The sequence below is a fragment of the Pelecanus crispus genome, chromosome 2, assembly GCF_030463565.1.
Source record: "Pelecanus crispus isolate bPelCri1 chromosome 2, bPelCri1.pri, whole genome shotgun sequence".
Lineage (NCBI taxonomy): Eukaryota > Metazoa > Chordata > Aves > Pelecaniformes > Pelecanidae > Pelecanus > Pelecanus crispus.
Genome location: NC_134644.1, coordinates 81493484 through 81517943, shown reverse-complemented (window position 1 = coordinate 81517943; position 24460 = coordinate 81493484). Strand labels below are relative to the sequence as shown.

Here is a 24460-nt window from a genome sequence, read left to right as displayed (position 1 = left end):
ATTCTTTCTTTTTTTCAGTATGGAGAATTTTTTATGAACACTTTAATGCTTTGCCTCGAGTATTGCCTTGAAGACTTGAGACAAAGTGCAGCACTGTTCTGTTTATAGTAGCTGCAAAAAATTACTGATTTCCTCTGTAAATCACTGGAAATGATTAGAAGTATGCATTTTTCAGCAGAAATAACATTACACTGTATTACTCTTGGATTTTTTTTTTTTTTTTTTTGAAGGAAGGCTGTTTTGGAGTGCTACAAACAAATGAATAGTTGTTATTATGGATTGTTATTAAAATCATTTAGATGTCGCTTTGGAGTGGTGTGTGTTCCCTGCTCCAAAGGATCTGTTACCATACTCCAGCTTAAGTGCTGTGGTTTAACCCCAGCTGGCAATTAAGCACCACAGCTGCTTGCTCATGCTCCCCTGGTGGGATGGGGGAGAGAATCGGAATGGTAAAAGTGAGAAAATTTGTGGGTCAAGATAAAGGCAGTTTAATAGGTAAAGCAAAAGCCGCGGATGCAAGCAAAGCAAAACAAGGAATTTGTTCACTACTTCCCATTGGCAGGCAGGTGTTCAGCCATCTCCAGGAAAGCAGGGCTCCATCATGTGTAACAGTTACTTGGGAAGACAAACGCCATCACTCCGAACATCCCCCCTTCCTTCTTCTTCCCCCAGCTTTATGTGCTGATCATGGTGTCATACGGTGTGGGGTATCCCTTTGGTCAGTTGGGGTCATCTGTCCTGGCTGTGTCCTGTCCCAACTTCTTGTGCACCCCCAGCCTGCTCGCTGGTGGGGTGGCGTGAGAAGCAGAAAAGGCCTTGACTCTGTGTAAGCACTGCTCAGCAATACCTGAAACATCCCTGTATTATCAACACTGTTTCCAGCACAAATCCAAAACATAGCCCCATACTAGCTACTATGAAGAAAATTAACTCTACCCCAGACAAAACCAGCGCAATAAGTCACTGAAATAGCATTAGCTTATAGCTATGCAGAAGTGTAAAATTTGATGAAGCAACAATTTACTGTGCAAGGCTACTAGTTGCACTGGTTATGCATATTTTAATGGAAGTATGGATTATTCATTCAAACAAGTCTAAGTCAAAATGGTGACAGTGCACTGTTGGTGATGTTACTGCAGAAAGATCCCTTTAAGAAATAAAAACCATGTCCTATAGCTGAATGGGTGCCTCTCCTCTCCACGCATCGTCCCCCAAACAGTTTAACTGAACCTATCAAAATTTAACTTCAGTAGAGCACAGCTATGGTTTGTAGTTCAAAAGGTATTTAGAACTGCTGTGAGTGGCCTTGATAATCGACGTGCATCTATAGTTTGAACTTCCATGAACTCACCTTTGTAGTGTTATTCCTAAGGGCATGGCACTAGCCTTACTCAATTTTGAATTTTATAAGTATAACCAACTTTGGTCTTTCATGTGATATGTGGAAAATTATGGCACTTTCTTCCAAAGGAATAATGAAGTCCGAAAACTTGGTATTTGTGACACATAGAAGTACAGAGCAGAACTATAAGCATGTAGCAAATGGACAGATATTTCATCATACATGCCTATTGTAAAAATATCAAAAAACCCACCACCTCCCTCAAACACTGCATCTGGCAGTGGGTGTGTCGTATTTTTATGTTCTCAGGCTGTATTGTTAATCCATTTGCAAATGGGTGGGCATGAGGAGTATGGGAGATGGCACAGCAGTCAGGCTCTCTTCCCTGCTGTGTTATCGCATGAGCTGGTGCTTTTCAAGTGACTATGTCTCTTGTGGCTGGGGGTCAGGTTTGGGAGTCCGGTTGATGTCAGCAGCTCCGTTGTTTCAGAAAGTAGAGAGCTGGGCTGTTGGTGGACAGTTTCTTTAGGGATCTTGCAGCAGGATTTCTCATAATCCTCTGCATGGCTTTGGGATTTCCTAACATTGCGTGTTGGTAGGGAATGTCATTTTTGCCACCATACTGTGGGGATGTTTCTTCTCAAATGTTTATACTATCCCCCTGCAATGGGAGCCCTTTCTCCTCTGTGTTACGGTCACAATACACTTGCATCACTTGTGTTAGGTTTTTAATTCCTTTTGCTTCCTTCTGAAAAAGCACTCTGTGTATATATATATCTCTAATATATATAACTCTTCTGGAGTTCTAGGAATAGTAATAAAAAGAACCCTACTCCTCCTCCTTTTGGTCTCTTTTCCCTCATTTCTTTGTCCCTCTAGTACTTTGTTCCACTCCTTTTTATTAGCAGAGAGGAACTGGGAAGAAGAGGAAGTCTCCTTCTCTAGATTACAAATGCTCAGGTAGGATGTGACCTAGTTCTTGAATCCAGGAGCTCTGTGGAAGGATGTTGGAAGTGGCCATATCAAAGGAAGAGGATGAAGATGTCTTGCATTTGGGGTTGCTTTTACAGCCTTCTCTGAATGTGTCAATATAAATCCAAAACAACTCCATTGCAAATGGAATTTCCCTATATAAACCAGTGCAAAATAAAGGAAATCTGGATTGTTAAACAGGCTATTTAATTCCATTTGTTTTCAGTTTTCTGTAGAAATGATTCTATTCTTTGCTCAGATATCAAGTTGAACTTTTTTTTATTCTAGATGTTTGTGGCAGAGTACTGTGTAACTCCTGTTTATGTCTCGATCTCTTCACTCCATTGGAAAATGTTTTCTTTGATGGTGTGTCAAAGCTTATTGAAGTTCTTGACATTAACTACTGTATTAAATATAAAATATTGCATCCTAAAGTTGTCTCACTCTAGTTTATGTGACTGTTTTCTTTTGTCTGGGAATTTTACAGACATGTTGTAAGCAGCTGCAGTTGGAAACCTGCTGCTGTGTTTTGGAAGCCAGCTGAAGTATCATCCTTTGTATGTGCTTTCAAACTACTATTTGGCTGAAGACAGCACAGTGATTCTTCAAGTGTGATATGTCAGAGTGTGCTGATGAGGAACTGTTTTAACTGAGGTGGTTTATTTTATCAGTCTTGTTAAACTGTTTTGACCATTCAAGCTGCTCTGACGTATCTGTGCAGAGCCAGGTCTCATTGCAATCCTACTTAAAGGCAGTTTGTAGGCTATCTTCTTTTAAGACTGATGTTTTGGCCACAGACAAAGGGACCTACTTCTGTGTTCTGAGGTTTTGTTGATTTGCTATGAACTGAATAGCAATAGCTGGATACTTTACATTAGCAAAAGTAAGCTCTCAAATGTGACAGCACTTCTAAAGTAGAATAGTATATTGCCCAGTGGAGGGAACACAGTAATCAAGCACTCTAATCTGTATAGACTGTGCTTTTTCACCTTGCTTTTGTGGTTAACTTTGGCGAGTCGGGTACCTATAGATGCCTCGATGATCAGATTGGGCTTTGGACGTACTAATTCCTTGCTGGTTGCATGTGCTCACTGCCACCTAAGCTGATATTGGTTTTTTTCAGTATTAAGGAGGATATGATTTAGACTGATAGTCTTGGGGTAAAACACTCAGCAAAACAGGATCAAGGTGACTATAAGTATTTCTTACAAAAGGGAAGACCCTGCTTCCAAGTCCCCAGCTTCATGGATCAGACCATGTCATGCAATTCATGCTGGTCCATTCCTACTCAGCTGCAAACCAGGAATGGGTATGTTTGGCAGCATGTGGCTCAAATAAAACAAAATCTGCTAACTGTAACAAAAATTGAGATTTGTTGCTAGGCACCTAGTTTCTCTAATATTCCTTTCCTGATTTAGTGATTGCTGAATCCTGAAACCTATACTACCCTGTTTGTAGTATAAATTGAAATCAGAAGCTTGATAATAGAATTTATATGCATAATGCAGTCTCCTATGGATAAAGGTTTAAATCACTTAATAGTTCTTACTTAATATTATTTACTCCTTGATCTTATTAGGAAAAGATGGAAACTGTACTATCCTTACAAGCTGCAAACTCTTCAACACTTTGATTGCTGTTTTGATTGCCATTTGCATTGACAGCTGCTGTACTGAAAAGGAAGGGAAACGTGAAATGTGGGGGCCGTGTGTGATATGGTATCGCAGTGCAGGACAGCATGAGTCTGCATTGTGTGTGATTACCAGACAGTAAATCAGCTGTGCTGTGCTAGAGCCAGAAACCAGTAGCTTTCACACTTGCTGCCTGTTTCCCACTCATTGTAAAGCCCTGCCCTATCACTTGATAGACCTGGAGAGGAAGTGCAGAGGAAGCAAGTGCCACTGCTGGTTCAAAATGTTCCAGGGCGACTGGAAACTTTGAGCAATGGCCTGGGTGAGAAGAACAAGACCTTATTGACAGGGTTCAATCCTAGTCAGGTCTGTTTCCCATCAACTTCCTAAGTAATCACAGCCTTTCTTTTTTCATCTCCTTTGCACTCTCTGGGTCTCCCACTTTCACGTCCTTTTTATTTTATATATTTATTTATTTTAGTGGACTGAGCAACCAAAGAGAATCGGGAAGGTTTTTTCCCTTTGATCTGCCTCTGCTAAGTCCTGGAGGAATTACTAATGAAAAAGATGACAGCTACATTAAAGGTAGTTGTCCTCCCTTCCTTTGCCCCTGTGTTTCTCCAGAGTTTCCATTGCATGCTCTTTGAATTTCCTTTTTCCATAGGGTCTTGTTCTTTTCATTTAATGTACAGAAATATATACTGTTCCAGTGATGCCATGACACACGTGGTTTGTCATGTTCCAGATCAACCAGTGTCATAGACTGATGGCTATTGGGTTATGGCACTGTACAGTTATGTGAACAGACACATATACATGTAGTGGGAGAACTATGTAAGCTAAGACTTTCTTGGTTTCAAGCTCTTCTAGACTGTGTAAGACTTTATGAAACATTTATACCATAAAGTCAGTCATTTTTTTCTAATGCTGCAGTTTTAAACATACAACAACATGCCCCTTGTACACTGCACTGTGCCATTTTGCGTAGACTTACGTGTGATTTTGCCATCAATGTAGTAAGCAGTCTCCACTGGCAGTCCTGCTGCTCTAGGGCCTCCTAGTGCATCTCAAAGTTCTTACTTCGGTATGTTATTCTCCTTAGGCTGGCTATGAGACAAGAAAAGTTCATTTAATCTGAGGTGAGAGAGGTTTTTCTCTGGAGAAACATGCCTTTTAAAAGAGGTCCAGAGAGATGTCTGGTTAGTTTTGCACTTAAACGTCTGGCCATGATAATGGCAGAGCAGATCCACATAATGGAGTTTAAGCATGTAGGCATAAGCGGCATCTCATGCTTTTATGGTCTTTCTGTAGCAAGTTAATTGACTGTGCAATACTGTCACATATTAAAGGCACGACGAGTTCAAAAAGTCAGTTAAAAGATGCAGACTCTTTGGGCATGGGTAATATTCACTGAATTGGTTAGTGAGCACTCTTCTGGAGGGGTGAACTTTGCTGGGTTTGTGATGGTGCATACACATTTATAAGGATAATATGCTTTACTGTATTTTGTAATCCTGGCAATAGTGATGCCAGGAAAATCATCTTATTTCAGGAAAACATGCGCTAGCATGTGTTTTGAAGTATTTGCTTTTTGGGAGTTTAGTAACTGAAGTTTGACAAGGATTGGGGTGGGGTGGGGGGGAAAAAAACCCAAACCAATCCAAACTGTCAACCCTCAATAATATATAAAATGTGAAAATGGCTTGTGTTCTGTAGTATAAATATAGGGTGTGTGCTAGGGATGTTTTTGAAAACTCAGTTGGTCAGACAGGCAAAATTATTGCTGCCTTCAGAAGACTTGTGAAGGAGTGCATGAGCAAGGGAGACGTGAACGTGACACAATACTACAGAAGCATGTCAGTTTGCAGAGTATGCCAAGCTTGCATCAATTTTTCTAGAATATTTTTTCTTCCCTATCTCTAAAATAGTTCAAATTCAATAACTGTGGTTAGGATATTTTGGAAAGACATCCCCAGGCACTTTATAATGGAACTTGGGAAGAGATCAAGAGACGGGAGATTTCAACCAGCATTTGTAAGCAAGTTATCTTAAAATACACTGCTTCTTAATCTAAAATTAACCAAAAAAGTATCTATAGTATTTTTAGGTCAGTGTATAAATCTGAAGAAATCAAAGTATATGCTCGTTACCCAGTCAACTCACTGCAAATATTTTTTTCTTCCCTTTTTTGAGACCTTAAACAGTCCAAATCTCTCAGGCCCATTCACTGTGTTTCTAACATTTTCCTATATCTTACTCTTCCCAGGATGGATCGTACTTGGCTGAGTTCCTGCTGGAAAAAGGCTACGAGGTGAGTGACTCAGTGACCGGCTGCGGGCTGATGGAGTCGTTTGGATGCTGCAGCTCCAGCTTCCTCTGCTTCTGTCCTTCTCTGTGTATGTTTTCCACTCCAGCCCTAGATAACAAATCAAAACTCTGGAGAGGAATGTGCAACATGGCCTGTAATCATGCCAGCTTATTGTACTATTTATCATCTAATGTCCACTGGTGGATTCCCTCTTCTCCTCAGGGTATAGCTGCTTTGCATGTTTCCCGCCAACTCAGATAAGCAGCGACCTGTGTGAGCCAAAACTGTAAGGAATTAGGGAATAATTTATGATGCAATGTACCACATAAAGGAATAAGAATCTCTTGTTTGTTCTCTCCCCCCCGCCCCCCTCCCGCCAAGGCCCTTTCATTTTGGCAGTTGTACTTCAGCAATGAAAACCTTGCATTTTGTTTTCTCTTTTTAAAAAGCGAACACCACCACCACCACCCGCTGCCACCCCCTGAACTCAAAAATATACTTTGGTAGTGTTAATTTCCACCCCTTCTCTTGGATTAATTATATTCTTGCTTAGCACATGATTTTCATTTACCTTTTCCTTAAAATAAAGGGAGCCTGATTCCTTACTTATTGCTGCATAATTTTCCCTGGCAAAATTGTCTTTTTTGTGGCATGGCAAAGCAACAATCACATTATTATGGTATGATTTGATGGTTTTGAACTGTTGTGATATATGTGATAATGCTTGCCTTCTCAGTCATGAAAGAGACTTCCAGAATATAATGGATAATGGAAGGAAAGGGGTGGTCAAATTAATCTCCCCACAATGTAGTATTTTCTGGCTTTTTAGTAAAAGCTAGTGCTTGTTCTAATATTGGATTTTATTACTTCTGTTGTAATGTGCTTTACAGCTTAGTGAGATGTCTCTTTTCAGCCAGTCTGTGCTTCCCATGCTTTTGCACATGGTTAATCTTGCCTTGCTTATTCCATCCTTTCTCCTGCTTTGTTGGTTGATCTGCTTGTTGGTGTTGTTTTTTCAGTGTTGTAAATTGGTTATTTTTACTATTTCTCCATTCCATTTGGGGAAGAGAGGTATCATTGTGGTTGCTTCTGCTACTTTAAAGGCAAAAAGCACATGCTCTCTCTTAGTCCACGATGAAATTGGGAACTGCTAACTGAACTGAAACGAAATATAACCCTTTCCACAATACATCAATTGGGTAGACCATTTTTTATTCTGTTCCTTAACTCTCCATCTATTTGTTGGAATTCTTTCCTGTGTTCCCAGTTAGAGACCTCTGTTCCTGAACCACTGAACACAAGAGTACAACCAATTGCCTCCCTAACTAAGGTGGTTAGTTTGATTTTTTTTTTTTTTTTTTTAAAATTTCAATCTATTTAACGATCAAGCCCTATTGAGAAGAATCCACTGATCTTACATTCTTAACTAGATTAACCAGTTTGCACATATTTTGGCTTGTCACAAAGTTTGCATTTCACCTGTCCCATGCAGACAAAGGTACCTTTCATCAGGTTTTTTACGGTAATATTGCTGTCATGGATTAAGCATTTGGCAGGTTTTCTTTCTCTTGTATGTACATACCAGAAAAAGGAGTGGGAGAAAAAAAGAAAAGAAAAAAAAAAAAAGCTGAGGTTGCATGTTTTCTTGTTATCACTGGATGCAACAGGCTTTCTGGATTTATTTGTTTGTTTGCTGAAACTTTTTGAAGTCCTGGGGTGATTGCATTTAGCACATATCATTGGTCAAATGTTGGTATCCCAGTCATTCAGCTGACACAAAGCTCTTGCAAGCACAGTCTTTCATCAAGCTTTGAGCTGGGAAGATTTGACTTATTGGTCAATCATTTGCATGAACTTGAATTTCAGCATGATTTAATTCAGAGATAGATGATTGAGAGCTCAAGAAGTCTCTCATCAGGACTTTAAGCCAAAATATTTAATTTTTTTAGAAGAGTTGTAAAGCACTTCAGTTTCCTTTAGAATAATTTGATGCTTTAGAACTGCCAAGTCTGATTTTGTTTTTACTTAGCAAAACAGGTGCTAATTTCAGCACTCAAAATATCTCCAGTATCTTTTGCAAAAGTGAAGTTATTATGGAAGTGTCTTTTTTTGAAAGTGTTTCTCTGTAAATATTATGTCCCTATAAATTATTCACACATTCTCTGAATAATTATTTTGATAGGGCTTTTAACTACATAACTTTGAAAATTTATCTTCATAAATTCATTATTTGATGGAAATTTCTTTTCAGGGGCCATGTTTCTCAGTTCTCCATTTATTCTCAAAATGCAAATATTTTACTCAGTTGTGGAAAGTTTAGCATTTGAATTGTAGAACAAGGTATGTTGTGAGCTGCTTGTGTGGCTGGGCACACATGAGTTTTTATGCAAGAAAACTGGCATCATAAATTTGACTTGCAAATTGTAAAGATGAAGCTATTCAGCTATTATTAGAGATCTTGCCACCAAAATGTCATTCTTAAAGCAGCAAACTGGTCTCACTCTGCAGTTGTGCATACCCTTTTCCTCAGTTAAATTTCAGACTTAAGATGGAATAAAAAGCGTTTTCTGTGTCAATAACCATAGCTTGTGTTATGTGTAAAACAAAAAATCCCCAAACAAAACCAAACCAAAACCCTAAACACTGCCTATTCCTGCTGGTATGTTCCCATAGGTACAAGTTAACATGAAGTGAGAGAGTAAAGTGATGGCCCAACCCAACGAAGTGTAAGATGCATCAAAGTGTAAGGGATCACTTTCAGAAATAAAGGGTAGGGAGAAGTGGAGGACAGTCAGATGCTGAAGCTTGATTTCACTTGTGCAAGCACAACTTCTGCAGCTGGTAACCTAAGCTAACATGAATTTTGGCAGCAGGCATGGGGCTATCTTACATAAGGAAGAAACAGGATCACTGTTTGAACAATTTCTCTAATGTGTTAGACACAAATGGGCTTTTCTTTAATGTTACTCAGAACCAGTGGGGTTTTTTCACTGACTTATTTATCGTGGCTGGTTAAAGGAAATTCCCAACCTGCGTTTCAGCCTTAGGCTTGCTTGCGTGTCTCATAACCCACCAGAGAACACTGACTCATGAAGTCCACAAAACAGCACTGACTGTTCTGGCTGCTCTCCCAACACCCCAGAAAGTGAACAACAGCTGTTTTCTAAAATATATTTGGACCTTACAGCTGTTGCACCTTCCTTCCCCTTGTCTTTTTCCTCCTTTCTCTCCTCTCTGCCCCTTCTCTCCTTTCCCTAGCCCCATCTCCTGCTGCTGCTTTTTCCATGTCCATCATCTCTGGCTCCAGAAACACTCCTCTGCAACCAGAGAGAAGTGGTTATCTTGGGATTCACATATTGCTTTTCTAACTCCAGTAACGTTGGCAAGGCTCGCTAGGAGATGGTGCTCTAGGGCAATTCAGTGTGTTTTCTGTACTGTGTGTGATGCTTGGGCTGCTAGTGGTGTCAACAGGGGAGAAGGTGAAACCACTCAAGGGTACTAAAGTAAATATGACAGCATCAGAGCTCATCTCCAAGTATTTTGATACAATTTGGATAACTGTCTGCCTCTAGGAATAGGGACAAGCTCTGATTATCTGATATAAGGGTTAGGGTCATGTATATGAAAAGAGCAATGATGAACATGAACACTTTCCTCTTAATGTTTACCACTTTCCTTTTGTATTTTTCCTTGTTCAATCCCCAGGTGCATGGCATTGTTCGTCGGTCTAGTTCTTTTAATACAGGCCGGATTGAACATCTCTACAAGAACCCACAGGCTCACATTGAAGGAAGTAAGGCTTTGTTTTTATATTTAAGGTGGATTTTTGGTTTTTTGTTTTGTTTGGGTTTTTTTTAAGTCTGTGGTATGTGTTTGGTGGAGAAAGGTCCCCAGGAGCAGGAAGGGAGTCCCAGTTTCCTCTACCTAAATGTTATTAATGAGTAGTTATTTTTAAGCTGTGCTTGACTTAGGATTGGTTATTTAAAACAAAACCAAACAAGCAAAAGACCTTGATAGCTAAGCTTCCCTTTTCTCTGCTTGTGTTAGCTAGCTGCTCTATCTCGGAAAGAAAAGTGAGGATTTTTGTCTGATGAAAATGTGACACAAAGTATAGATACTCTTGTGTGTGTGAGTTACCAAGAGGGCAAAATACAAGATGGGCCCAGGGAGGCACTTTCTGTCGTGTAGAAATGCTGACACAGTTCACACATAGCTGGGCAGCAGCAATTAGAAAATGGCGGGGCCTGCAAAAAGCTATGTGAGGTTGAAACCACTGAGATATCAGAAAAGTAAAATGGGGGTTTTTTTGAGGCAGTTATCTTAAGCACTCCACTTCTGTTTCCTCATGAGCTTTGTAGTGCCTGATGGAGGTGAAGGTTTGGGGACAGCCTGTATGACAGCATGAATAAGACATGATCAGTTCTTACTGATAACAGGAAGAATGAATCTTTGGACCTTCTGAATTTCTGCACCCAAGGAAATGGTTACCTGTTTTTCTTGAAGGAAAGGCATTGCTCTTGGAAATTTGCCAACAGTTTACTGTATTCTCTGTTACCGATGATAATTTGGAAAGCTGAAATTATTACCTTTAGTGTACGCTTTGCAAAAATTGTTTGAATATTTTATCTTAAAGATGGTTAACTGGTCACTTAATGAGAAGAAGCTCAAATGTTGGATGGTTCCAGTTCAGCAGAAGGATTGTGCATTTTAACAAGAATATAGTTGTCTACACTGTGCATATTTTGTAGAGTTGTGCAGACTGAGACTGTCCTAAATAGTCTGATTTAAGGTATTGTTAACACTAAATATCTCATGCTGTAAATAAATCTCATGTCTTTTGAAGTCTGCTTCCCACCATGGTTAAACAGAGCTTAATTTTATCAAATTGTAATATATAATGCAACTTTTAGATTTCACTTGATCTTTGCTTGTTATTTTTAAAAAATATTGAATTTCTGACATGACTGCAGTGGTATTTGCTGTGAAAAGTTGCTCCTTACTGTACCTTGCTCCTTAAAATATCTGATTGAGAGAGGAGTAAAATTGAATAAAATATCTTCATGAAGAATACCGAAACCTGCGCTTCCGTCAAGGACAATGCAAGAACTGTGTTTACCATGACTTACATTCATGGCTCACAAGGTAAAATGAAGCAAAAGAAATCAAACAGGAACCTGTGCATTGTGAAGACCATCTTGTGAATATGAAAAGTGATTTGAGAAGACAATGTAGATCATGATGAATATGTATACAAACATTTAAGGAAAGGGATGGAAGAAAGGAAAAAGAAAGCAGACCTTAAATGTTTTTCCCCACTTATCTCATTTTCCTTTAACTGAGGAATGCAGCCATATGAATGGGAGGAGGAGGAGGAATTGGACTTGGAATCTCAGGAAAGGCTGCTCCATGGAAACTGTTTGGAAACAATGGGTTTCCAAGCAGTACTTCAGGAAGCAAAGAAGCAATAGTGGTTGATGTGAGCAAACCCTAATTTTGTTTTTGCCCTATGTGTTCTTCCCGTGAGGAATTGATTACACATTGCAAGATGATGATCTTCATAGACAGTGAACCTCTTTATACAAAAAAAAGTAGGGAGAACAAGAAAGAAATCAAGGTGTTTCCTGAAGCGAGCCCTCTAGCTATTGCTTGCTAAGGAGGTTTTTAGATTGGATACTATTACTAAAACTCAAAGTTTTTCATCTGTGTTTAAATCTCTGCACCAAATAAACTCTGTTTCTAGTAAGTCTTTCCACTTAGCCTGTTATTCTCAAAAGACCTCTTTTTCATGGGTCAGAAAATGAACAGAGCCTCATGCCCTGCTCCCCTTCAAAAAAGCCATTTGGACAAGACGCTTTGAAGACTTGATGGTAGACCAAAATGAGCATTCCACTTTGAAAGCTTTAAATTTAATGTAGTTGTGGGAGGGTATTTCTGATGCTCAGCTCAGCCCAGCTGGCAGCCCACCTTCTTCTGGGCAGCTCTGAGACTGCTGTCTGGCCTTGGGGGTGGTGGCAGAACTGGACGTCTTCGGTGTAGGAAGAGGGACCCTGGCCGCCTGGCCATGGCTCCTCTTTCCTGCTCAGCTGTTGCTTAGGCTGGAGAGGAACCAGTTTCTCTTTCAGACCCTGAGGTTCCTACACTGCTGCTGCAGCTCCCCGGGCCTCATCTTGTAACAGTGTCCTCTGCTCCATCCTCTCTGAAAAGCTGGCTCAGCTGGCAAGGAGATTTCCTTTAACTCCCAGCCAAGGTAAGCAGAGGAAGAAGAGGGCCCGCTATTGCCTAGGGGAAGCTTTCTTTTCTTTTCAAGGGTATGGAAAGGGTAGTGCATTTGGATTCTTCCCTGCTCTCACCAGCCCACAGAGTTGTCCAAAAAAGGGTGTGGTAACTGCCATCAGAGAAATTGGTTAGGTGGCGCTTGCTCTTGGTCTCATTTAGTGTTGCAAGAAAAATGCAGCAGTTGTTAAGGTGGTCAGGACACCAACGGTTTTGAGGATTGCAGGTATAACACTAATATCCAAATAGTTTCATCCTGTAATGGTTTGGGATCTTGCACATGCTGTGGCCCACAGGCAGAACTGGTTTCATGTATTGAATTACATTTGGGAAGCAGGACAGGTGCATTCCATGCGAGTGGAAACCTGCTGTTGTTCCCACACAGCCTGTATAGAACTGGTGGCAGGAATGAAGGCAGCCCACACCATGGATGTTGTGTATGCACAAGAAGGGTCATAACCTAATTTCCAGCCCTTATATTTAATCACAGTTATCTCCTTTTTTTTTTAAAAAAAAAAAAAATAAAAGATGAAATACCATTCCCTTACCTGTTAGCCACAGCTTCAACTGGGTCTTGAAGTCCCTTCAAGCTTGTCCTTTTCAAGCAACGTGGATGTAGAAGCAGATTTCAAGAATATATTGTGGTCTGCTGGACTGTATCACTTATCAACCTGAAAAGTCTCAAGTACCTGTTAAATAAGAATGTGCAAAGCTGAACACCTGAGAACTGCATGATCTGTTACTTCCTTGCTGCCTTAAACTGGTTTAAAAAAAAAAAGACATTAAAAAACCCCCAAAACAAATAAATAAAAACAAAGTTCACCTATCTCTACAGCATTTAAAGAAAATGTACTGTGGATCATATGGTAGTCTCTTATAATAAACCTTGTATTTCTTGTTTTCAGGATTAAAAATAAGAAAAAAACCCAAGTTAATTATATCTGTAGATGATACAGCACCAAAAAAGTGGTGACCATTGTCAAATGGGAAGACTAATAAACTGTACTGAAATAGGAATTTCTTCTTTTTCCAGGAGATAAGGCAATGTAAAGATAAATTTATTAAGGTCAAAAACATTAAATGAAATTCTATATAAATATGGCAAGTAAATGTAAACAGCTAATTTGTCAATAGTTATAACAAGATTTTTCATTTTATTGATAAGATACGTGAATAGCAGTGTGGTGGTGTGGGGTTTTTGTTTTTTTTTTTTTTTTTTAAATAAGAGAAAAATGAGACCTGTTTTATCAGAATTAATTTCATTCTGGAATGATTTCTTCACAGGTCAGGGTCTGAAACCGAGGACAAGTTGATAAGCCATTGCAACCTGCTTATAATTTTGACAGGAGCTGGTCTCATGCACTTACCTACTTTTTCACACACAAATTAGAAAATAACTCAGTCAGGAAAGGATAAATAACAGCTGTGTGAGTGATGTATCTAACCACTTGAGATTTTGGTGTGTAATATCATGAAGCATGTTTCATTGACAGTTACAATGTTCTCTGAAATTCCTTTCCACTGTGTATCTATATTTTTTAAAGGGAAAAACAGTAGTAATAAGTACAGTGGGTTGTACTGTAATGTTACCTAAATGTTCATCTTGTAGGTACCTTAGGCATTTTTCTGTGTTATGAAGTTATTTGCAGTGAGGAACTTAAACATGTGCAACATTATGGGATGGAGGAGAAAGCTATTGATGTATGCTTAAGAAGTTATTAAAAACCTTTGTGAGTGAAAGAATGGAAGCCTAAAGTAAAATAATGATTTTTTTTTTTTATTTTTTTGTGTGGCTGAAGTTCTGTATATGACATTGATCTAATTTATACAGCCTGGGTTAATGAAGTGTAAACTATTAAGCAATGGTATAAGTGTTGCTAAGTAAATCAGATTTTTGAAAAGAAAATCTGAAATGGTATTCATTGCTCCCACAGGGAAATATATTTTATGCTTAAAGCAGGGGGAAAAAATAACAAGCAAAACCTTGTTCAGCCAGTGATCTCTTAACTTTTTCCAATAAATGTTGGATTTTAAACCTGGAATAGGATTTGGACCGAGAATGCCATATTGTTCTGGGACTAAAGTGTGTTAACTCTGTGTTCTTAAACTCTGAAGACATGAAGCTGCACTATGGTGATCTCACGGACAGCACCTGCCTGGTGAAGATCATTAATGAAGTGAAACCCACTGAGATATACAACCTGGGAGCTCAGAGCCATGTCAAGGTGAGTAGCTTCTAGCACTGAGAAGTATGAATGTGCGTTGGTGGTGGTATACTGCTTTGATTATTTTAGACTGTAGCATTTATAGCTGTTTTAACAACTGCTAACTTTGACAGGTAAACACTGCCTTGAATCAAGATAGTTGTGTTTGTGGTGGTGCTGAATTACTGCACAAGTCTTGGTACTGAATGTATATTAAGATGTCAGAATAAGCGAGGTTAAATTGTCATTATCAACAAAATCCACAGGTTTAAAAATCTGATTTTTGTACCATATGAAACAACTTTTGCTGTAGAGTTTGCTGCTGATCAGTCCTAGTGGAGAAGTTATGCAATGTTGTTAGGCCAAACAGCACTTAGAACCACATTATTCCATTTACATTAAAATCAATACGTTTATCTGAATGCGTCACTTCTAGAAAGACTTCGCTTATACCAGTTTTCATGCAGGTGGTATTCTTTGAAAGATTGACCTACAAATAGAGAAAACAGCTTTGGTACTACTTGCAGTATTATAACATCATTTCTGTGTTTTTGGTTGGAAAAATCAAGTTATACAAACGGAAACAAAAAGGACTTGTTGAAGATGAGTAACTTGACCCTGGCAAGCACTGCTCCATCATAAGGAAAGAAAATGAATAGGAGGGAGGATAACGTTAATTTGCATTTTACATATGTTAAGCTACATTGCTGTATCATGGAAAAGCTGTTTACTAACAGGTGACCTCTATTTACTTGCAAAAACCTCATTCATACTTCACTTCATGATTATAAACTGAAACTGATGTCCAGGTAGCAAATTGTCATTAAAATAAATTGTGTGTCAGTCATATGTCCTGTCCTTATTGTGTGCAGCGTGAAAGTATTCTTAAGTGGTAATATTCCCTGACCTCTCTCGAGGTGACAACCTCATGAAAATCAGTTTGGCTTTAGTTTTGTAAGTCAGCCTTCCTACAAAAAGCAAGGTGTTGTTCCTATCACTCTGTAAGCCTTGAAGCCCAGGAAGAGGAAATCATGTTGAAAGACTGCAGTTATTGACAAGACAAAGAGCAGAATATAGAGGTGAGATGAGAATACTTTTGCTTTTAAATTGCTTGCATGATTGAATTATCCAGTTTGCTCCGTGGTAAACATGAGTCTGGTTGGGTTTATTAGCTTAGGTACAGCAGTATAAGAACAAGGCTACATGAGTCCAAGGGCAGCTTTGGTCCAGAAGGCAATTTAACTACTGCTTTGCAGAGCAAAACCAGAGCCAGCAAACTCTGCTGTGTATGTGCAGTCCACAGCTAGGTGTTCCAGCATTTCTTTTCTTGAACTAGTGCATTGGATGACAATCTCCATGGAAATTACTGTGTCCCTTAGGTGGTGTTAGCATGGTACTAACGTTCTAGTCCCAAGCTATCTCCATGTGGCTGCTGCAGCTGCAAACAGCTCAGATCAGAGCACTGGGAGGGCATGAAGGGGTGGTGGTGCTGCTGCTGCTATAGGTTCTTGCATGACACTGCCATGGGCTCTGGGGAAGTTTATTCCTCAAGTATGTCACTGCATGAACATTTTGAGCCAACGCAGATCTGGCAGAGAGTCTTGGCTTTTGGAGATCTAATGTGCCTTGGAGCACAATGAGGAGACATCAAAATGGCTCTCTTAGAAGCTAGCCTGAATGCAGCAGGCCAATACTTAGGCAATGTTAGAAGTCCTACTGGAAGTCTAGATGGACTTCTTCAGGGTGTGCTTATTATGCTTCCTAGCATCCGCACTAATAATTCTGTTGTCGCAGTTGAGGAGAGAACCTAGGCACTCCGAGTCTGTTGACTGAGGTGATTGGGGGACTTGACTGTGGTATCGATAGGACTTAAAAGCAGTCCAACAGTGCTTACCATTTTAAAACAATTCCCAGTGTTAGAGGAGGGAGTAGAACTTGGCCACCTGTTGGGGTGAATGTCTTCACCAGAGACCTGAGCAGCTCTTACCATTAAACTTTGGTTATGTAAACTTACTGTTTTTGCCTGTGTGCATCATGTTTAGGGAAGGAGGGAAAAGAACTTCTAATCTTAGCTTGCTTCACATTCTGGTGACTTTGAACCAGTGACGTCTTCACTATTTTTTGGTGGTGTTTATGTTGGCTTGTGTTTATGCAGAATAAAGTTTTCTATCACTCTCACTTCCAGTTAGTTTGTGAGCCATGCTGAAATGAAGGAAAATAAAATAATAGGAAGTTGGTCTGGTTTCCTGTAGGAAACCAATGAAGATGAAATTGGTTCTTGGAATGAACCCACAGTAGTCTGGGAAATACTGTCAGAGAAGACGTTTTTCTGAATCATAAACAGTGAGGACTATGACTCATAAAGTAGGTCACTGAGAGGCTGATCTGATCTTGTTCATGGGAGAAAGTGAGAGACGACTGAAAGTTGCTCCTTATTAAAAACAGTAAACTTCACAGAATGATATCATCAGTAGGAACAAATTATCCAGTGTGCATTCCTGTCTGTTTTGGTGAGAAATGGGGATTAGCTCTCTGCACTGTAGCTTCTTCATTGGATGTTCAGAAAACAGTAGCACATTCACTTCATAGTTACTAAGTAAACAGTTTAGCCTCATTTTCTCTATCCAGTCTTTGTATGTCCTGCTGCTTTGGCTTTTGGTGCTTTGGGAATCCAGTGTGCTGGCTATGATTTTTTTCATTTATTTAGGTTTCATGGGAGTGATTGTTTGCTGTATAGTGATTCTAAATAATATTCTATTATTGTGTATAGGTAGCACGCAGATGGCTTTATCTAAATTCTGTTATCCGTAACTCTATACTCATATCCCTCTGTTGAATGTCTTGAAAATCAATTATCCAAATGCTAGGTTGGCTAATATGATATAAATGTCTCTGCACAGTGCTTCAGTAGATGCACACACATAAACAGATATGAACTTGTAACTATTTTTTTCTGAAGGACAAGTGATCTCATCAGTATTTGACTGTGCTGTAAGATGTTTTTGTTTTGAGTTGTACTGAACTGCTGAAGCTGGTAATTTTTTTTTTTTTTTTACAAATTTCTGAAGCAAAAAGGCAGTGTAACCTTAGTAAAAGATCTCCTGCTTTCAGCACTTGAAACTTGTTGCACTGAGCAGTTAAGCATGGGACTGAAGAAATGGCTCCGGATTTATGGCTATTGCTATCCTAGTAGTCATGTATTAAATAGCCTAGTCCAATTTGGCTGTAGTGCAGATAGCTCCAATTGCTTAGTTTACTTCTTCAAATTGTATTGGGTAGTAGAAGGTTATTTTGCCTACTTACCATTGGCATTTGTTGCCAGAAGTTTTATAGCAAATGTGTTTTATGAGATACGAAAATAATGGCTTGACTTTTCTGATAGCTGTTCCTTACATATGGAGCATGGACGTATTACTGAAAAGTCAAACCTTACTTGCATGTATCTACATTTAAAAAAGCCAGTAAATGCTCAGTTTGGTTTGGTTTTTTTTTTTTTTTTTCACCTTGCAAGATGCATACAGGGGTTTTTTTTTGTTGTTGTTGTTCTTTAGTTTAGGGGATATTAAGGTTCTATTTAGTTTTAAGTCCTTGCAGACATATGGATGCTTGGAGTCATTCATGAATTAATTTTAAGAAGCAAATCCTACCACTGTTAGTTGAAAGGTGAAATGTAAAAATCAAGGGGTTTTCAGCATATAACCCCTCACTTGAAAAAGGATCTCTTTACACTTGTCTATTGAATTCAGCTTTATCTCTAGCTCCTCCATTTTTCCTTCTATATTTTTGTGCTCTCCAAAGAGAAGGCTCTCAGTCTTGGGAGACCTTTAGTCTCCTCTTTCCCCATGCTGGAAAAATTAAAGAACTTACTCATTTTTTATTATTTTGTGTTTTTATCTGCATCAAGTCTGTGAACTAGACATGCTATGAACTACTAATTGATTTCAACCCCATGCCTGTTAATGTGACTATGTCTGTTTTTCATGCTGTGTGGAGGGTGAAGTGGCAGCAGGGAAGATGAAGAAACAAACAAACAAACAAAAAATAGCAACAAGGTCTTCAGAGCCCATGGAGGAAAATTACAACTTATGTAAAAACCTGTGCTCACCTGGCTCACCTGTGTCTCTGCTGCATCCTGAAGTTATAGCTTGCATGCTGGGTGGCGGGAAGGTGGGATTGCTGCAGGGAGGAGAAGCTTGCAGTACACAAGCAAAAGTTTACATCATATAATTTTACAAAGTCACAGAATGCTTGAACGTTGGAAGGGACCTCTGCAGACTGTCTAGTCCAACCCGCTTACTCAAAGCAGAGTCAGCTAGAGCAGGTTGCAAAGGACGTTGTCCAATCAAGTTTTATTTAGGATGGAGACTCCACAACCTCCCTGAGCAACCTGTTCCCTCACCTGTGCAGTTCCATCACCCTCACAGTAAAAAACAACACCCACCACCACTAACTTTTTCATATTTTTAAATGGCATTTCCTGTATTTCAATGTGTGCCCATTGCCTCACCTCCTGTCACTGGATACCACTGAGAAGAGTCTGTCTCAGTCATCTTTAGTCTTCCCACCACTCGGGCACTTTTATACACATCAGTCAGATCCCCCTCTGAGCCTTATCCAGGCTAAGCAAACCCAGCTCTCTCAGCCTCTCCTCATATTACAGATGCTCTAATTTTTCAGCCCTTTGTGGGTCCATTATGTCTGTACTGGAAGCCCAGAATTCACAGTGGTTTCACCACTCAGCACTGTAGAGGCAAAAGATCGCTTCCTTTGATCTTCTGGTGACACTTATCCTAATGGAGTTGAAGACGCTGTTGGCCACCTTTGCTGGCTCATGGTCAACCTGGTGTCCAGCAGAACCCCCAGGCCCTTTTCTGTCAAGCTCCTTCCCAGCTGGTTAGCCCCCAGCATGTACTGGTGCATGGAGTCATCCCTTTGGAGTTGCAGGACTTTGCACTTTCATGAAAATCCGTTCTGCCCATTTCTCGAGCCTGTTGGGGTCCCTCTGAAGGACAGTATATCCATCTGGCATTATCAACCACTCCTTCCAATTTTGTGTCATCTGCAGACTTGCTGAGGATGCACTCTGTCCCATTGTCAAGCTCACTGTGTACCCCTGGGGTATGCAATTAGTGACTGGACTCCAGCTGGACTTTGTGCCACTGATCCCAGCGCTCTCAGCCCAGCTGTTCAGCCAGTTTTCAATCCACCTCACCATCCACTTATCTAGCCTACTCTTCATTCACCGACCCAGTCATCTCATCATAGAAGTCTATCAGATTGGTCAGGTACGATTTCATCTTCATAAATCTATGCCTGACTTCTCCCAGTAACCTTTTTGTCTTTCATATGTTTGGAAATGGTTTCCCAGATTAGTTGCCCCATCACCTTCCCAGGGATCAAGGTGAGGCTGACCAGCCTGTAGTTCCCTGGATCCTCCTTGAAGATAGCAGTGACATCTCCTTTCTTCTACTTGTCAGGAACCTTTCCTGATTGCCATGACCTTTCCAGAGTGGCTTCGCAATGGCATCAGCTAACTCCTTCGGCACTCGTGGATACATCCCACCAGGTCTCATGGTGTGTGTCCAGTTTGTATAAATGTTCCACTGATCATCTTCTACCATGGTTAAGTTTTCATTGCTCCAGGCTTTCTCATGGGTCTCAGAAACCTGTGATTTCTTACCATCAGCCTTACTAGTGAAGACAGAAGTGAAGATGATGCAGGATACCTCAGGCTTTTCAGTGTCCTTTGTCACCAAGCTGCCTGCCTTGTTCAGCAGCAGGCCCATGTTTTCACTGATCATCTTTTTGCTGCTGATAGACCTGTAGAAGCTCTTCTTGCTGCCCTTCATGTCCCTCACCACATTCAAATCCAGATGGGCTTTGGTGTTCCTATGTCTATACCTGCCTACTTGAACAGTCTCTTTGTATTGCTTCTGGGTTGCCTGTCCATGCCTCCACCTCTCATGCATTTCCTTTTTATGCTTGGGTCAGGAACTCCTTATTCGTCATGCAGGCCTCCTGCCACCTTTGCTTGATTTTGTACTTGTCAGGATGGACCATTCTTAAGCTTGGAGGAGGAGATCTTTGAAAATCAGGGAGCTCTTGTGGACTCCTCTACAGGGCTGTATTCCATGGTACTCTACCAAACAGATCCCAGAACACGTAAAAGTCTGCTCTCATGAAGTCCAGGATTGTGGTCCTGCTTTTTTGTCTTGCTCCCTTCTCTCAGGATCCTGAACTCCACCATCTCATGATCACTGCAGCTCAGGCTACCCTGACCAGTTCTTCCTTGACTGTAAGAATCGGATGTTCATAGCATTTCCCCTTGTGAGTTGTTCAATCACCTGTGCCAGGAAATTATCAATGCACTCCAGAAACCTCCTGGATTGCATGTGCCCTGCTGTGTTGTCCCTACAGCAGATATCAGGATGGTGAAAGTCCCTTATGAGGACCAGGATCTATGAATGTGAGGTTTCTTCCCGTTATCTGAAGAAAGCCTTATCTACTACTATGTCATGTTGCAAAGCCTGTTTGCATCCCTGGACAACTCCTGGTCTGAGGAGCATGAATCCTATGGGAAACAGGTTGTCTTTTTCATTTCCCACCATAGTCTTTTATGGGGTTCTTCTTCCTGCAGTTGTAACTGTGGTTATGAATAATTGCTGGGGGGAGATGATGCTGTGTGACTTTATGGTGAGGAAGGCAGTGTTTGGGACATGGTATGGAAGTTGGCATCCTTCTGTTTAGGACGCAAGTGAATCAAAGTATTAAAAATATCTATTGCTGGCTTTATCCTACAGGTTTTATCAGCGATGTTATAGGGGCAGTCCCCTTCCCTCATCCCCTTTCTATCCATGCAGTTAGTATAGTTGAAAATCATCTATGAGAAAGTCTGTGTAGGAGAGGATGGTATCACTCTGAGGCAGTCTTATATGAAGATACTTCCACTGCATGTATCCAGTGAGTACTTAGCTGTGAGGAAAGTCAAGGCACAAGCCTAAATAACTTAACCCAGAACTGTCAGAACTGAGAACTGAAGTCTCCTGATTGTTGAGTTCTGGGATCCTTTCAAGGTCTGTCCTCGTGCCATTCAATAGACAGATTGGGGAATGTGCTCTCCTTGCAGAACTGTTCTCTGTTAGGATCCTTATTTTGAAAACCCTTAAATTTGGTTTGGCTTAGCTTTAACCATCTCAATAACAGTGAAGTAAAATAGCTTCTAGTGATTGCTACCATTGCCTATTTGGTAGATTAGTTCTGAAAATAGTTCTTTTCCACTGGAGACGTGTTTTGGTATTGTAGTCATAGAATCATAGAATCGTTTAGGTTGGAAAAGACCTTTAAGATCATCCAATCCAACCATTAACCTAACATTACCAAGTCCACACTAAACCAGTTAAGTTCCATGTGTTAAACATGAATTTTCTCCCCCTAGTTTGCAGGGTTTGTGTGTTTTGGGTTTTTTTTTTTTTTTTAATCGCACATAAATACCCATCAGTAATCTTAACAATGCTACTTATGTGCTTATATGCTAACTTTGTACTTACCCAGTTTGGTTCCCATCTTGCAATACTTCCTCATGGCAAAAGTTGGTTTTTTTTATTTGATACAATCTTGCTTATATGAAACTGCAGGCTAAATAATTCAAGGAATTAGTTGTAAAGCTTTTCCACTATTGCATTAGTAACGAGACTTAGAAATGTGCATTACAGCTTGCGTAATGAATGTTTTATATACTGTACCTTGTGGTTCTTATCATTCAATATGCATTGTTGTGCTGTTATATTACTGCACAGGTTTTAAGCTTGTTATGAATGTCACAGACGCTCATGGCTTCTGAGAAAATTAATGGATTTTTTGTGTGTGTGTGTTTTGTAAAACAAGCAGTTTGGCTGTCCAGTGTAACAAGATCTAATCTAGTTAATTGTAAAGAATATTAGCAGCACTCTGTTATAGAGATGTAGTAAGACTTATTCGTAGGCAAAAATAAGCCTAACAGACCTTAATTTTATGGAGTTAGAGAATTTTATAATTATGCTTTATAGAATATTTTATTGTCTCAAGATGATATCAAATTACTTCTAATTTAGCATGTATGGTAGTTCATTTTATTAGCCAAAAAGTGAATTTCCAAACCTGATTTGGGCTATAAGATGACTATAAATATAGAACCCACTGCCCTGGGGTACCTCTGATTAGCATAGGATCCCTGCATGGGCCTGTGGTACTGTGTCCTGTGACATGCTTGGGTACCTGTCTGGCTCCTGTCATCTGTTTACCGGTGGTGGCAGCTTGTAACACCAGCCTCGTGAACTCAACCTCACTAGAAAATTGTTACGCAAACCAGCAAATTCCGTATTTGCACAGTGCTTTACATGATGACGTCTTGGTCCTTAGCCAGGGCAATTAGGCTCTCTGTGCCGTAAATACAAAGGAATAAAAATTAGCTGGGCTGCCTTCTGCTGTGCAGAACGCATTACTGCTTTTGCTTGTGCTGGTGTCATCCAGGGTGTGATCCTGTGAGGTGCTGAACAGTCTTAATGTAGCTCAGCACACCCTTTAACTGCTTTAACATCAGGCCGGTGGGGTTGCTCGGATGCTTTCCTGGGTTTTGTGCAGGATGCTGTGTCCTTGTGGGATGGAGTGCACCAGAGGGCAGAATAAGCCTCTCAAGTGTTTAATTCAAATGCTTATATGTGTTGTTCTGCTGTGTGTAGCTTAAACTCTTTAAGTAACCTAACTCCTTTTAAGCAATCAGGTTTTAGGTAGTTTTACACTTGAATTATTCTGGGCAATTTTTTTAATATAATACTTGCAGTACCTGTTCAGATTTTGCGTGTGGCCTAGAAAGAAAGGTAATTCCAGTAATAGCTAGCAATTGGAATTTGTATGCCTCTTCACTTGGTCCACTAAATATTTATGGCAACTTTACACAATCTTTGTAATTGCAGCTTCTATTGTCAGACTAAATAGATTTAAACCCAAGTGTTACTAAGGAACTTAGTGCAACTATTATTTTGATTAAACAGATTAACTTTAATAGCTAAATATATATATATTATGGCTGCAAATGTTATGAATACATAAAAAGAACAATGGAATAACGCACTCAGTGGTACTAGCATGTATTAGCAAATACAAGCATTAACAAATTGCTCCCCAAACCAACTACTATTTATGTCAATACCAATGAGGTATTATGTTTATGGGTATGTTTTAATACCACAGAAGATCTCGCATGACTTCTGCTGCAGGCTGGTATTGCCTCTGTGCTCACCAATTCTACCTCTCATTTTCTCCTTACCTGTCCCCTCTCTCCCTCCCTCAACAAAACCCCTCCTTTTCTCCCTGCCCTTGCTCTGAGGTAGGGTATTTCCCCCCACCCGCCCCCGGCCCCTATAGAAAAATACACAAGATTTCATATGCTTTTTGGATCACAGTGACCTTATTTATAGTTTGTGTGAATAACTTGCTACGTTTTTGCTTTTTTTAATGTTTCATTTTGTTGTTTTTTCTCATGGATCATTTCCAGGGTAAATGCTGAAGCACATTTCTACCAATATGTTACTTATGCGTATCGGGAAAGCAACCATGTAAAAAAAATGAAGTATTTGAGTACTTAATCGGGGACGTGAAAAGGACCAGACTGAGCCCTGAAACAGGACTTTTCCATATGGCTTGGTAATTAAAGAGCAGAATGTATGCTGTCATGAATCCATAACTGAAGATT

At 39.9% G+C, this 24460-nt stretch overlaps 1 protein-coding gene across 1 annotated transcript in view; it reads left to right on the top strand.

Moving 5' to 3' along the window:
• The window catches only part of GMDS (GDP-mannose 4,6-dehydratase), a 435214-nt gene that overhangs the window by 66339 nt on the left and 344415 nt on the right, over positions 1 to 24460 (top strand). The window contains 3 exon segments of the mRNA XM_075705676.1: positions 6212 to 6256; positions 9959 to 10046; positions 14642 to 14751. Of these exon segments, the coding sequence (XP_075561791.1) occupies positions 6212 to 6256; positions 9959 to 10046; positions 14642 to 14751 (243 nt within the window).